At 59.6% G+C, this 12,504-nt stretch overlaps 1 protein-coding gene across 8 annotated transcripts in view; it reads right to left on the bottom strand.

Moving 5' to 3' along the window:
- Window positions 1-12,504, bottom strand: part of CCDC187 (coiled-coil domain containing 187) — a 53,900-nt gene that overhangs the window by 31,789 nt on the left and 9,607 nt on the right. For 6 of the 8 annotated variants that reach the window (XR_011533565.1, XR_011533564.1, XM_070596316.1 and 3 more), the window contains exons 4-9: window positions 9,941-10,036; window positions 5,398-5,529; window positions 3,798-4,867; window positions 3,441-3,535; window positions 1,096-1,682; window positions 571-658 (exon numbers count right to left, since the gene is read on the bottom strand). Coding sequence is in view for 6 of the 8 variants with exons in the window: in XM_070596316.1 (XP_070452417.1) it covers window positions 571-658; window positions 1,096-1,682; window positions 3,441-3,535; window positions 3,798-4,867; window positions 5,398-5,529; window positions 9,941-10,036 (2,068 nt within the window). In the remaining 2 variants the exon portion in view is untranslated. The remainder of the gene's footprint in view (window positions 1-570; window positions 659-1,095; window positions 1,683-3,440; window positions 3,536-3,797; window positions 4,868-5,397; window positions 5,530-9,940; window positions 10,037-12,504) is intronic. The other 2 variants (XM_070596314.1, XM_070596315.1) reach the window with 2 other exon arrangements.

The raw sequence follows: 12,504 nt of genomic DNA, 5'->3' as shown, positions 1-12,504 counted from the left end.
CTGCATCTGGACCCATGCCTCCTGGACCCATGCAAAGGGACCTATGTGACATGGTCCCCAGAGAAGGCCACAGCCAGCGCAGCGGATGCAAGGGATGCAAGTCACAAGAAGCAAGGGAGGATGACAGGATGACCACCTGCACCAGTGTCCCCTGCATGCAATCAGCCTGTCAACCCCACAGGAAAGCCTGGCCGGCAGTGTCTCCCCAAGGCCCCGAGCCAGTGCAGAGGAGCACGGGGAGGAGAGGATGTCTGGGGCTGCTCACTCTTCAGCGGGGGCCTGGGGTCAAGGGCTCATGGCACACGGCCCGGCCAGGGAGGTCTCCAGGAGCCACCGTGTGAATGGGGCTTGCCCACCCTGCCCTGGCCAGCGTTGGGTCAGAGCCAGCACGACCTGGACCAGGTCGGGGGCTTCTTCCCGGATGGGTGAGGAGCTGTGTCTCCCCTATGCCAGGCCTGGCTGCACCCAGACTCCTGGTCTTGGCCAGCACAGGCTGTGCACTGAGGGCCATGAGAGGCAGGCCCCAATGCACAGCATGGCCAGGGCGCACGGAGGTGCTCGCAGGCTTACCTGCCCGTGAAGGGGCCGAGGGTCTGGAAGGAAGCCGCACTCCTCGCCAGCCTCTTGTCCAGCTCCGAACGCCCGTCCTCCATGAAGCCTTTGGAGAGATGGGCACCAGGACCTGACCTCCCACATGTCGGCAGGAGGGGAGGGGCTGCTGGTGGGCCAGGAGCGAGGGAGGGGCACCTGCCCCACAGCAGGAGGGCCCTGGGTGCCCCGTCCACTTCCCTGCCCCTCTACGGGAGGCAGGGCAGGGAGGCGGTGGGCACACCAGCCTCAGGACCAGGCCTCACCCCTCCTCCAGCCTGAGCCAAGACAGTGACAGTGGCTGAGGCTGAGGCAAAATTTAGCATGTGCTGTGTGCTGGGCCAGGACTGTCACCTACGTCCCCCCTCAAATGGCCTGGACAACTGCTGTGGTATTGTCATTGTATCCTCCCTTTCGGGAGAAGAAACCAAAGGGCAGGGAGAAAGTGAGGTCCCCTCAGGCACCAACAGGGCTGGCGGTCATCCGTGGCCCAGGCGCCGGCCCTACCTTGGGGCTTGCTGGCGTGGTGGCCCCTCCGTCTCACGCTCTGCCACCACTCCCAGCCGGGGTTCCACGGCAGCATTTCATCATCCGGGAAGCAGGAGGGAGAGCGAAGTGGCTTGGCCGGCACGTCTGCCCAGTCCTGGCGTGCCCCTCTGCCCCCGCTGGGCACCAAGTCTCCAGGGCAGGCCAGGGCTGCAGGCGCGAGGGCAGCAGGCATGCTGCTGGGGCAAGAGGGTGGCAGGTCTGAGACCAGATCCCCGAGAGTGTCCACTGCCTCAGACTCGTGCAGCTTGGCGGTCAGGATGTCGATCCGCTGCTTCAGGACGTTGGCCATGGTCTCCAGGGCTTGCAGCCGGGCCTGCTTGTACTGGAAGTGCAGGGGGCCCGGCATGCCCAGGCGCTCGGCCTCCTCGGGGTCCAGGTAGATGCACAGCCCTGGGCGCAGGTAGCGGGTGGTCAGGTCCTGGAGCTTCAGGGGGCCCAGAGCAGAGCTGGCAGACAGCAGGGGGGCACCATCCCAGCCGTCTTGGGGGCCTCCCGTCTCTGGAGTCTCAGTGTGGTTCAGGGCTCTGTTCAAACACAGGCAGAAGCTGCAGGGACAGGGCAAGGGTCAGGCCCGGCGCAGCCGTCTCCAGCAGTGTGTGCAAAACACGAGTGTGCAGGGATGAGCATTGAGGCAGCTTCTGTGACAGGCCCGGTGCCTGTTTACAGTGTCTGTTTACTGTCAGAGGGATGGTTACGGGGCATCCACACAGTGGACCGCACACGGCTGGTAGAAAGAACGAGCAGAAGGGGCAACTCCTACAGCTCAACAACAAAAAGACCAAATAACTCCATCAAAAGACAGGCAAAGGAGAGCCAGCCCTGATGGCCTGGTGGTTAAAGTTTGGTGAGCTCTGCTTCGGCGGCCCAGGTTCCCTTCCCGGTCGTGGAACCACACCACCCATCTGTCAGGTGCCATGGTGTGGTGGCAGCTCACACAGAAGAACTAGAACAACGTACCTCTAGAATATACAGCTGCGTACTGGGGTTTTGTGGAGAAAAAGGAAAAAAAGAGGAAAATTTGCAACAGATGTTAGCTCAGGGCAAATCAGGGTTGGCGCGGAGCACGGCGGGGCTCAGCCTGAAGCCCCCTCCCAGGACCCCGGCTGCCAAGGCTGTGCCCAGGAGCCAGGTCCGGAGCGAGCCCAGGACAGGAGACTCTTGCTAGGCATATCTTGAGGAGGTTCCCGCTCCTCAGCCTCCGGGCCTGCTCCTCCCTCCTGCTGTGAGCAGATGGTGCGCAGGGAGCCTGGCCGTGAGCTCCTGTCACGCCTTCCTCCCCACTTCATTAGGCAGGTGGCCAGGGAGAGCTGGCACTGGCCTGAGGCCCACGTGGCACCCCACGGAGCCCTTCCAGGGGAGGGCAGGCACTGGGAACACCAGCCTCCAGTGGGAGGTGATGCTCGATCTCCCCAAGGAAAGTGGGGGAAGGCCCCTGACCCCGTGCTTTAAGATGCTGCCCTGGGGAGGGGCCTTCTGGACTGCTGCCTCGGCAAAATTAAAATACATGATAATGAAAATAAGACAAAAGCCAAGGAAGGGAAAAACCAGAAAATAAGTGTTGGCAAAAACACGGAGAAACTGGAATCCTCCTACACCACTGGTGAGGATGCAAAATGGTGCAGTTGAGGTGGAAAACAGTCCAGAGGTCCTCAAAAGATAAGCACAGAGTTACGATACAACCTGGTAATTCCCCTCCCAGGGAGGGACCCCAGAAAGACGAAAACAGGTATTCAAGCAATCCATTCCTAGCAGCATGATTCACAGGAGCCAAGAGGGGGAAACAGCCCGGCGTCCATCACTGACCCGTGTATAAACAAAACGTGCAACAGCACACAGTGGAATATTACTCAGCCATGAAAAAGGAATTCAGTCCTGACATACACATCCCTACAACAGGGTAAACCTAGAAAACATTATGCTCAATGAAAGGAGCCCAACGCAAGGCCACATGCTGTGGATTCCATTTACATGAAATGTCCACAACAGATGGATCCCCAGAGACAGAAAGCAGATCAGAGGCTGCTGGCAGTGGGAGAGGAATGGGGAATGACTGCTAATGGGGACAGGGTTCTCTTTGGGGGTGATGAAACATTCTGGAACTAGGTGGAGGTGGCAGTGGCACGATATTGTGAATGTGCTAAATCACTGTATTGTTCGCTTTCAAACAGCTAACTTTCTGATGGGAACCTCACCTCAGTGAAACAAGATGCCACATGATCCTGCTCTGCAGCACGGGCTGGAGGAGGCCCACCCCTGCCCGAGGACCCTGGCCAGGAAGGGCAGCCCCGCACCCGCAGACCCACCTGCCCGGGACCTCCTGGTTGCCCAGCACCATGCCAGATGTCACCTTGCTCCACTCCAGCACAGGCGACCCTGGGCTCCCAGCGGCTTCCAGGGCCTAAAGCAGAGGGGACACAGTCAGAGCCCCATCCCAGACCAGGAGACCCCGAGATCCTGTCTCTTGGCCTCAGAGCTGGCCCTGGCCTCCACGGGGGTCTCAGGCTGGACCCCTTGGGGGTGCCCTCTTTAGGGGCCGGGTCAGAGGCAATGGGGTCCCTCCAGAGCACCATTGTACCCAGGGAGGCAGGTGTGTGGGGCCCCCGGGGAGCTCAGTGGCTGAGCTGGACAGCACCCATCCTTACCCGCACCCCGGCGCCTACCCTGGACCGTGCAGCGTGCGGGACAAAGGTCACGATGCCAGGGGTGGCCTGGGACACCACAGGGATGGCTTTGCCGAGGACAGCCTCCCTCTGTTTCCTGTAGACCTCCTGCAGCCTCTGGTTCCTCAGCTCCAGGGCGTGCACGGCCGACGCCTTCTCCTGCAGGGCCTGCCGCCTCCGGGCCAGCGCCTTCTGGCGCATGAACTCCCGCAAGGACTCGGAGCTGTAGGGGCGGCCCAGGGGCCCCCGGGGCTGCGGGCAGGGTGGCGGCGGCCGCACCCGCACCCCGTTCTCCTTGCCAGGGGCGCCCCGAGGGGGGCTCCGGGCTGGCCTCGGCCAGGCGGGCTTCGCTCCCCAGGGCGGCAGGAGGGAGCCTCGGGCCTTGCACACCGGGGCACCAGGCATCTGCGGGAAGGAGGCGCTCCAGGGCCGGGGGGCGGGAGGGCTTGGCTTCCCCAGAGGGCCCCGTGGTCCTCGGGCAGGGGCCTCCCAGTCCTCACAAGTGGCCCAGGTCCTCTGCGGACGGGAGGCCTGCCGGGCTGAGGCGCTCCAGGGCCGCTGCGGGAAGGGGCCCGAGCTTGCGGGGGGGCTGCAGGGCCTCGGGAAGGGGAGGTCCCGTCCCCGGGCCACCCAGGCGCTCTGCGGACAGGAGGCCCCCCCAGCTGAGGTGCTCCAGCACCGTCCCCTGGGGAAGCTCCCGGCACTCCCTAAGCAGGAGCGCTGCCCCTCCATCGTGGCCCAAGGACTCTTCGAGAAGGAGCCCTGCACATCTGGGTTGCTCCAGCGACCCTGCTGCCTCCTCCCCGCCAGGTCCTGCAGCCACGGCCTTGATGACCCCAGCTCTGGCCCTGCCCTGGCACTGCGGTCTCGGGCCAACTCCAGCCCGACCTGGACCTGCTGGCGCAGGTCTTGAAGGATGGCCATAGCATTTTGGAGGGTCACTGGCGGATCACAGGAAGCCAGGTTGGGCATGTTGACAGATGCCTGTGGGTCACTGCAGACAGAGGCTGGGCTGGGCGTCCGGGGGCGGACAGGCAAGCACTCAGCAGCTCTACCTTTCTTGCTGCCTCCTGCAAAGACAGGGAGTCACAGGGGCAGCAGGCGAGGGGCCAGCTCCTCCACCCAGAGGCACACTCCACCTGGTCCCCAGGGCGCTCCCCTCTGGACTTCTGCTCCTAGTTACTTGCAGAAGCCCCAGGAGGGAGGGCCCGTTGGCGTGACTCGAAGCTGTGCCTGGGCACCTGGCACAGAGCCATCTGCTCTGGACAGGGTGAAAGCTGGGTGCAAATGGGGGGTGATGGACGTCTGCGGGAGGAGCCCTCGCAGCTCCCGTCCTGTGTCACTAAGTTGGGAAAGCCTCGACGGTGGCTCTCGGGGACAGAAATCCTTTCCTTTCGCTTTTAAATGTGATGATTTCCCAAAGTCCGCCTCTGACGGGGGTTCGGAGGGCATCTGACAGGTCGTGGGGACAGTGGTGCCGCTCCTGCACCCAACACCACCTCCTTCTCAGGCAGTGAGGGGACCGGGCGTGTCTCCCTCCGTGCCACCCCCCAGATGCCACAGCAGAACAGGGGCAGCCCCAGGTGGAGACGCAAGGTACCTAGTTTCATGGCCAGGCCGGGTCTCCCGAGGCTGCCTTGCTCTGGAGCCTGGGGACGGTGGGCGGGCCCCAGCAGCACCCTTGCCAGGGCTTGTCCTTTTCTCCAGGCGGAAACACCGACCAACTCAGAGTCTTAAACAGAGAACACACACGGCCAGGGCTCTCCGAACACGGGCCCGGACGGGGAGGGTGGTGGCTCATGGAGCCGCAGGACACCAAGTCACATGCTCCTGCAGGGGCTTGCAGTGACATCCCTGGTGTCCAGGCCCCCTGGGGCAGAGCCGCACCCCCAGCCACTAGCTAGCAAGAGGCGGGACCGAGTCCCGGAATAACCTTGTAAGGTGATCTGACTTCTCTGACTTTCCGTCTTCTCTTCAGTGAACAGGGGTAATAAAACCCGCTCCCTACATTTTTGTAAAATGCTCTACATGCACCCAGACACACCGCACGTTATCAGTATATGCCGGATGATAGAATAAGAGTAATGTGGAAATTAGTAACACAAACCTCACCTACGCTATACAGGGAGGCCCGCAGGGCAGCCCGGGCCCCAGCACAACCTCAGTCACTCCAAACCGGAAGTACAACCACTTTACCTCTGAGGGAAGACTTCTCTCCCACCTGGCAACAGCCCAGCCAATCAGAAACGCTGCAGCCCAGCCAATCAGAAATGCCACAACCTAGCCAATCAGAAATGCTGCAGCCCAGCCAATCAGAAATGCAACAGCCCAGCCAATCAGAAATGCTGCAGCTGAGCCAATTAGAAATGCCACAGCTCAGCCAATCAGAAACACCATAGCTCAGCCAATCAGAAACGCCACAGCCCAGCCAATGAAGAGACGTTCCTGCCCTCCCTCTCCCCCTTTTCTCTATAAAGGCAGCTCCCTCCTGTGTTCTCCAGATGTGCCCGTGGTTCCCGGTAGCAGGCCCATCCTGAATTGCTATTCTTTTGGCTATTTCCAAATAAACTCATCTTGAGGATAAAATAGGTGAATGTGCTTTTCAAGTCGACAGTAATAATAACAATCCATCAGCACATGCAGAGCTCACCACAGGGCAAGTGGGAGGGTAATGTTACAGCTGATCATTTGCACTACGATGGAGGAAATTAATTTGTTTTTAGGCTGGTGAGACTCAGTGGCAACAGGGGGTGGAGGTCAAGGAAGATGCCCAGGCTGGCGTCCCAGAGAGTGCGGAAATAAATGCCCACCACACCCCAAACACACACAAGCTTTCTTTAATAGATGTCGTCACATAATAAACATCATTTATTGAGGTGTTGCTTCATAATCCCAGATTATACTCACCAAATGCCACTATCAGCCCCACATCATTACGAACCCATTCACATGGGCCCTGGCAGAGGCAGGAGGTGGTGGCTGACCTTTAGCTCACACACATGCTTGCACACACAGAGACACATGCACATGCACACACACACTGCACCTCTCTCGGGGGGCCAGCCCAGGGCAGCACCACAGGGAAACAAGACCGCTCAGGCCAAGACTTGTCCAGCCCCCCAAGGAGGGGCCATTCCTGCCCAGTGAGGGTGCCTTACAGCAAAGACCATCCAGAAAGCTGACCACTGGAGGAGGGGGGCAGGTGACAGGGTCAGGGGCTCCCCAGACATGGCACCCTCCCTGACACCCAGACCCAGAGACATCAGCCACAGGCCTGAAGCTGTGGCTCCAGGAAGTAGAAGGGGGGACACAGAGCCACGCCCTCCAGAGGCCACACCCCTAGGAAGGACCCCTGAGGCCATGTCCTCTGTGGGACAGGACACAAGGCCACACCCTCTTTAAGCCACGGCCTCCAGCGCCATCCCCTGGGGACCCCTTAGGTTAAGAGCTTGGTTTCAGGAGCCCCAGACCTGGGTTTAAATTCTGACTCTGCTGATCACTAGCTAGGGGCCTTGGGCAAGGGACTTAACTTCTCTGTACCTCAGTTTTCCCCATTTGTAAGCACCTCCCCACAGGGTCACAAGGATGAAAAAGCGGTCACTATCACTATAGGAATTGGGCCTGGAAGGGTCAGGATTCTGCTGGCTCAGGGCAGAGTCAAAGGTCAGGGCTGAGGCTGGGGCTGCCCACCTGGCCACATCTGGGTTTTGAGTGGCCCAGTGGGGTTGGGCTCCCCAGCGAGGGTCCTCCGTCCTGGTCCCTACAGATGCTGTATTGCACAAAACTGGTCTCTGCTGGGGCACTGGGCAGGGACCTGGCAGGTGGGGAGGGGGCGGCCCGCTGGCCAGGCCCCCTCATCGCCCTCACCCCACAGGCCCCTCCATCACTGGCCGCTCAGCTTCCCCGTTAGCCCGCCAGAGGGGTCCAGGTCAATAAATGGGTCCTGGTGGGCACATTTTTTTCTTCCGCTGAGCAGTTTAATGGCAATTAATTTTTTTACGAGAGGATTTTTAATCTGTGGAAATGGATGAAGTCCCCAAGTGCCCTGTCACAGTTCCAGGGCCGACCTAATCTATGATAAAAAATGCAAAGTGAGGTGACATAATCTGAAATTAAATATTGGGCTTCATTTTCCTTCAGCCCGGATGGATGAATATTTTATAACTATTGTGATTTAATTTTTTGTTAACTACAGCAAATTTCTAATTCATCCAATTCCCAAGTCCTGTGGCTCTGACCTCTGAACCCAAACTCATCTCTCCTTAGCCCAGCTGTGACTTCGTCACTGACAGAAACTAATGGTCAACTCCGTCAGGGTGACACAGTGGTTACGATGATGAATGCGGCCTGTGGCACGCCCTTTTGACCCAGTGTCAGACAGAAAGCAGGTCATTTTTCAAGTGAGCCATTAAAATAAAACAAACCAAAAAGCTGAGGAAGGGAGGAGACAATGATACAGAAAATTGTTATATTTTGTGCATGCTCGGTGGATCTTCCGGAACCTTCTCTGTGTCTCCCAGCATCCCTCACTCTCTGGTTCCAGTGAAGGTTTCCCCTCCTCTTCTGGGTCGCCTCCTGCCCAGCTGAATAAAGACAGCTGCCCCGGCGCCCCATGGCCCTGACTGAGCTCCCCCCATCACTCAGGGCCACCTCACGGAGCAAGGAGAACGAAGGCACTCATTCACTCCACTGGACCTCAGGCTTTGCCGAGAGCAGAGCAGGTGGGTCTGATGACGTGGGGGCAGAGCACACACCACTCACTCCCGGTCCAGGATTGTGATCTCATGCCATGGGGGGAAACTGAGGCACAGAGGGGCACAGGAGCAGTTCGAAAGTTGCACCCCAGTGCTGCACACTCTTAGACCAAGGGTCCCACAGAGCTGACCTTAGCCCCAGTGGATAGGGTTCTCCTAACCTGGGGGGGGGGGTCTTGGTGGTGTCCCTAGACCCCATGGTGTGGTGGTCCCAGAGCCCAGGTGCCACAGGTGGGCCTCAAGAAGGTGCTCAGGCGTGGTCCCAGGGACACACAGCTGGGCTTTCTCAGGAGAGAGGCACGGGCCTGGGCAGGATGGGTCAGGGCCTGACCAGGGCTCACCTGTGTGGCCCTGGGGAGGCTGTAGAACTCGGAGCCTCAGTTTCCTCATCTACGAAATGGGAGAAAGCTGTGAGAGGAGAGCTGCGAGGATCACATGAATAATGTCCGTAGAGGGCACGGCACACACGGAGCTGGGCGCTGAGCACAGCCGCTCCACGCTGACCGCCCAGAACGTTCTCAAGGAGAGCCCCAGAGGAACGCTGGCCCCTCATTCCCCACACGCCCACATCCGACCCTTCCGGCGGTGACAGGTCCAGCCCCAGGGCACGGACATCTCTAGGGTTCATCCCAGAAGGTCCACAGAAGCATGCAGGGTGCTGGGGGCCACACCCCGCCAGGCCCTCAGGGAACAGACGCCCGACTACAAATTCCTCTGTGACCGCGGCCAGCACCCCTTAACGGAACTCTCCTGGGACACGTTTACGAAACTGTCCTCACAAAAGTGGTCGGCTGACTTGTACCCCTGCCTGAAGTCCCCAGAGGGGCTGGAGAGAGTGGACACTACCCAAGGCCTTCCCGCCACCCCGTGCTGGGGTGAAGGGACACAGCCGGTGTGCTGCCTGGAATTCTCCACCCCGCGCCAGGCGGGCCGGGGCCTGTTCCCTCCGCCCGACATCCCGCTGCTGAAGGCAGCAAAGAGCAAGTGACGCCAAGTGACAGAAAAGCAGACACGTCCCCACTCAGGCGCGTCCCGGCTGCCTCCATGCGAAGACACAGCCACACTCTGACAGCGGCCACCGCGAACGCGCAACAGAGTATCATCCAGGGGCCCTTCGAGGCCGCCAGCCGTGTCGGGGTTGCGGACTTGCACTCCACTGCTAGGGGCAGCCCCCTGCCGGCGACGGCCAGACTCTACAGCCACCCCGAATGCAGACGCCAATGCAGGCCTCCTCCTCGCGGCCCCGCCCATCCCAGATGCCCCCAACCCTGTGCCCACGTGCTCCAGGCACCGCTGGGAGCCGCCAGCCCCGGCACCGGGACCAAAAGCCATCGGCCACCTGGTGAGCAGGCGGTGAAGCCCCCACGGGGCCGAGTGAGTGATCCTTACCCCTGTCTTTGGCGGCTCTTCCAGGGGTGGGCACCTTGGCGGCCTTCTTTCTCTTGCAAGCACTACTTTTCATCCTTCTGGTTTTCTCCCAAGGATCTTCAGCGAGAAGGGAGAAGGGGAAGGAAGGAGAGAGGGTGAGCAATGACACAGCACACAGAACGGCCGGCTGACGCCCGGGTCCTACAGAGCAACGTGGCCGTCCTGTCTGCTCCCTCGTCCTGCTTGCCGGTGTGGGCGGCTGAGCACAGTGCCGGGGGCCCACCTGACTGTCCATCCCCTCAAGGCGTTCTGCGTGGGGCATGACACACTCCCCCTCACTACTCACCCGGACGGCACAAAATTCCCGAGTGTCTGGAGGCCAAGACACCCAAGGACAGGAACAGCCTCCCATCTTGGTCTCCTGCACCCAGCTCAGGGCTGGCCCATGGCACTCATGTTTGTTGAGTGAATAAATGTCTGAATGGGCCCACAAGTGAGCCCATGGGGCAGTGCCCAGCCAGACTGAACATCAACTTGGCAGAGGGAGGAAGGAGTGAGAGCTGGAGCTGAGGGGCCTTCCCATGGTGGGGTCCACCCCTGGATGGACAGGTGGGGACACAGAGACCCCCAAAAGGGGAGAAGGTCGTGCAAGTCCCACGGCAAGCACAGTGGCTGACCCATATGGACCGGCTTCCTGAGGGCTGGTGTGGTCACCTTTCCCTGCACCACTTGGCCTCATGTGTCTCTGTCCCAGGCTGGGGTGGGGGCTGCGTCTGTGAAGCACCAAAAAGCCAACCAGCCAGGGAGTGCGTGCGAGCAGGGCCGAGGGCGCGACGTCCCTGCAGGGTCAAGGTGATGGGCGAAGACTGGCTCAAGGGCTCCCCAGGCCCCGAGTGCGGCTGGGTCCTGGCCTTGGCCTGGCCCTGCCTCCTCAGTGCCCGACCCTGCCGGCAGGAGGGGCCTCAAGACGCAGCCCGCACAGAAGGACAGATCCTATAGGGCTCCATGTGAGGGCCGAGAGGGTCAACCCAGAGGCAGGAGGTGGGGCGGTGGAACCAGAGCTGGGGACGGGAGGGGTGAGTGTCCAGTGGGGACAGTTTCAGTTTGGGAAGATGAGAGTCCTGGAGAGGGATGGTGGGGACGGCTGCACAATGTTGTGAATGTGCTTAACGCCATTGATGTGTGCAGTTAAAAATGGTAAATTTTAGTGTGGAGATTTCTCAAAAAACTGAAAATAGAAACACCACATGACCCAGCTCTCCCACTACTGGGTATTCAGCCAAAGAACTTGAAATAACAATTCAAAGAGACTCATGCACCCCCATGTTCACTGCAGCATTATTCACAATAGCCAAGACGTGGAAGCAACCCAAGTGCCCATCCACTGAGGACTCGATAAAGAAGATGTGGTGTATACATACAATGGAATACTACTCAGCCATAAAGAGAGACAAAATCTTGGTTCCCCTTTGCAACAACATGGATGGACCTTGAGGGTATTGTGTTAAGCGAAATAAGCCAGACAGAGAAAGAGAAACACCATGTGATTTCACTCATATGTGGAAGATAAACTAGCACGTGGACAAAGAGAACAGATTAGTGGTTACCAGAGGGGAAGGGGGTTGGGGGGTGGGCAAAAGGGCACATTTATATGGTGACTGAGCAATAATAAAGTATAAGGAAAATTTCACAATGTTATAAGCTATTATGACATCAATAAAATTTTTTTTAAAAGATAAATTTTATGTTATGTGTATTTTACCATAATTTAAAGAAAAAAAGACCCGGGCCCTGTCCCCACACCCTGCTTCCAGAGGGTTCCAAAACTAGGATGAAATGTGACCGCCAAGAGCTGTGACCGATGACACTGGGTGCTGAGGTCCCCGACTGACCCCCGGCCGAGTCCTGAATTTGGCTGATGGGCCCCAGCAGCCTCCGTGAGGTGGGAACACAGAGAGTGACCAGTTGGACGAGCTGAGGCCTTCAGGGTGCTCGAGGACGGAGGAGGAGGAAGACAGGAGCGCTCGCCGGGAGCCACAGCAGGGATGGGCCGGGCCAGGAGCACCCCAGGTTCTGTGGGGAGCTGCTGGTGGCCGTGGTGAGGCCAGAGATGGGATCAGGGAGAGGGTGCTGCCCCTCGGACCTCACCCGCATCAGCACTAGGCTCACCCATCCCACTGGGGCTGGACACACGTTGGAAAACGTGCCTGTGGCTGCTGCCCAGTGGGGTCCGACCCAAGTGTCGACCATCTTCACTCCACCCAGGCCACCAGGACAACACTGGGATGGGCAACGACTGTTCCCCGGGCACTCAACTCTCACCTCATCCTCCCCCACTGCCCCATGGAAAACCCACACTGTTCCCCGGGGCTGAGACCCCAGCAGCCTCAGGCATCCGGGGCGGCCTAACCTCTGCTCCTGAGTCCTTCCCCCACCCTGGTCTGGGGTCTCCAAAGTCCCCTCCTCCCCGCCTTCCCCATCCTGCAGACAGAGCGAGCCTGCCAAAGCCCAGACTCACCGGGCTCCTGCTTAAAACCTGCCCACGGGTCCCACTGCAGGGGATGCCCTCCAGGCTCCTTGAAGCT

This window comes from Equus przewalskii, chromosome 26 (assembly GCF_037783145.1).
Source record: "Equus przewalskii isolate Varuska chromosome 26, EquPr2, whole genome shotgun sequence".
Lineage (NCBI taxonomy): Eukaryota > Metazoa > Chordata > Mammalia > Perissodactyla > Equidae > Equus > Equus przewalskii.
The sequence above is the reverse complement of the archived record's forward strand: the minus strand, read 5'-3'. Positions and strand labels throughout refer to the sequence as shown.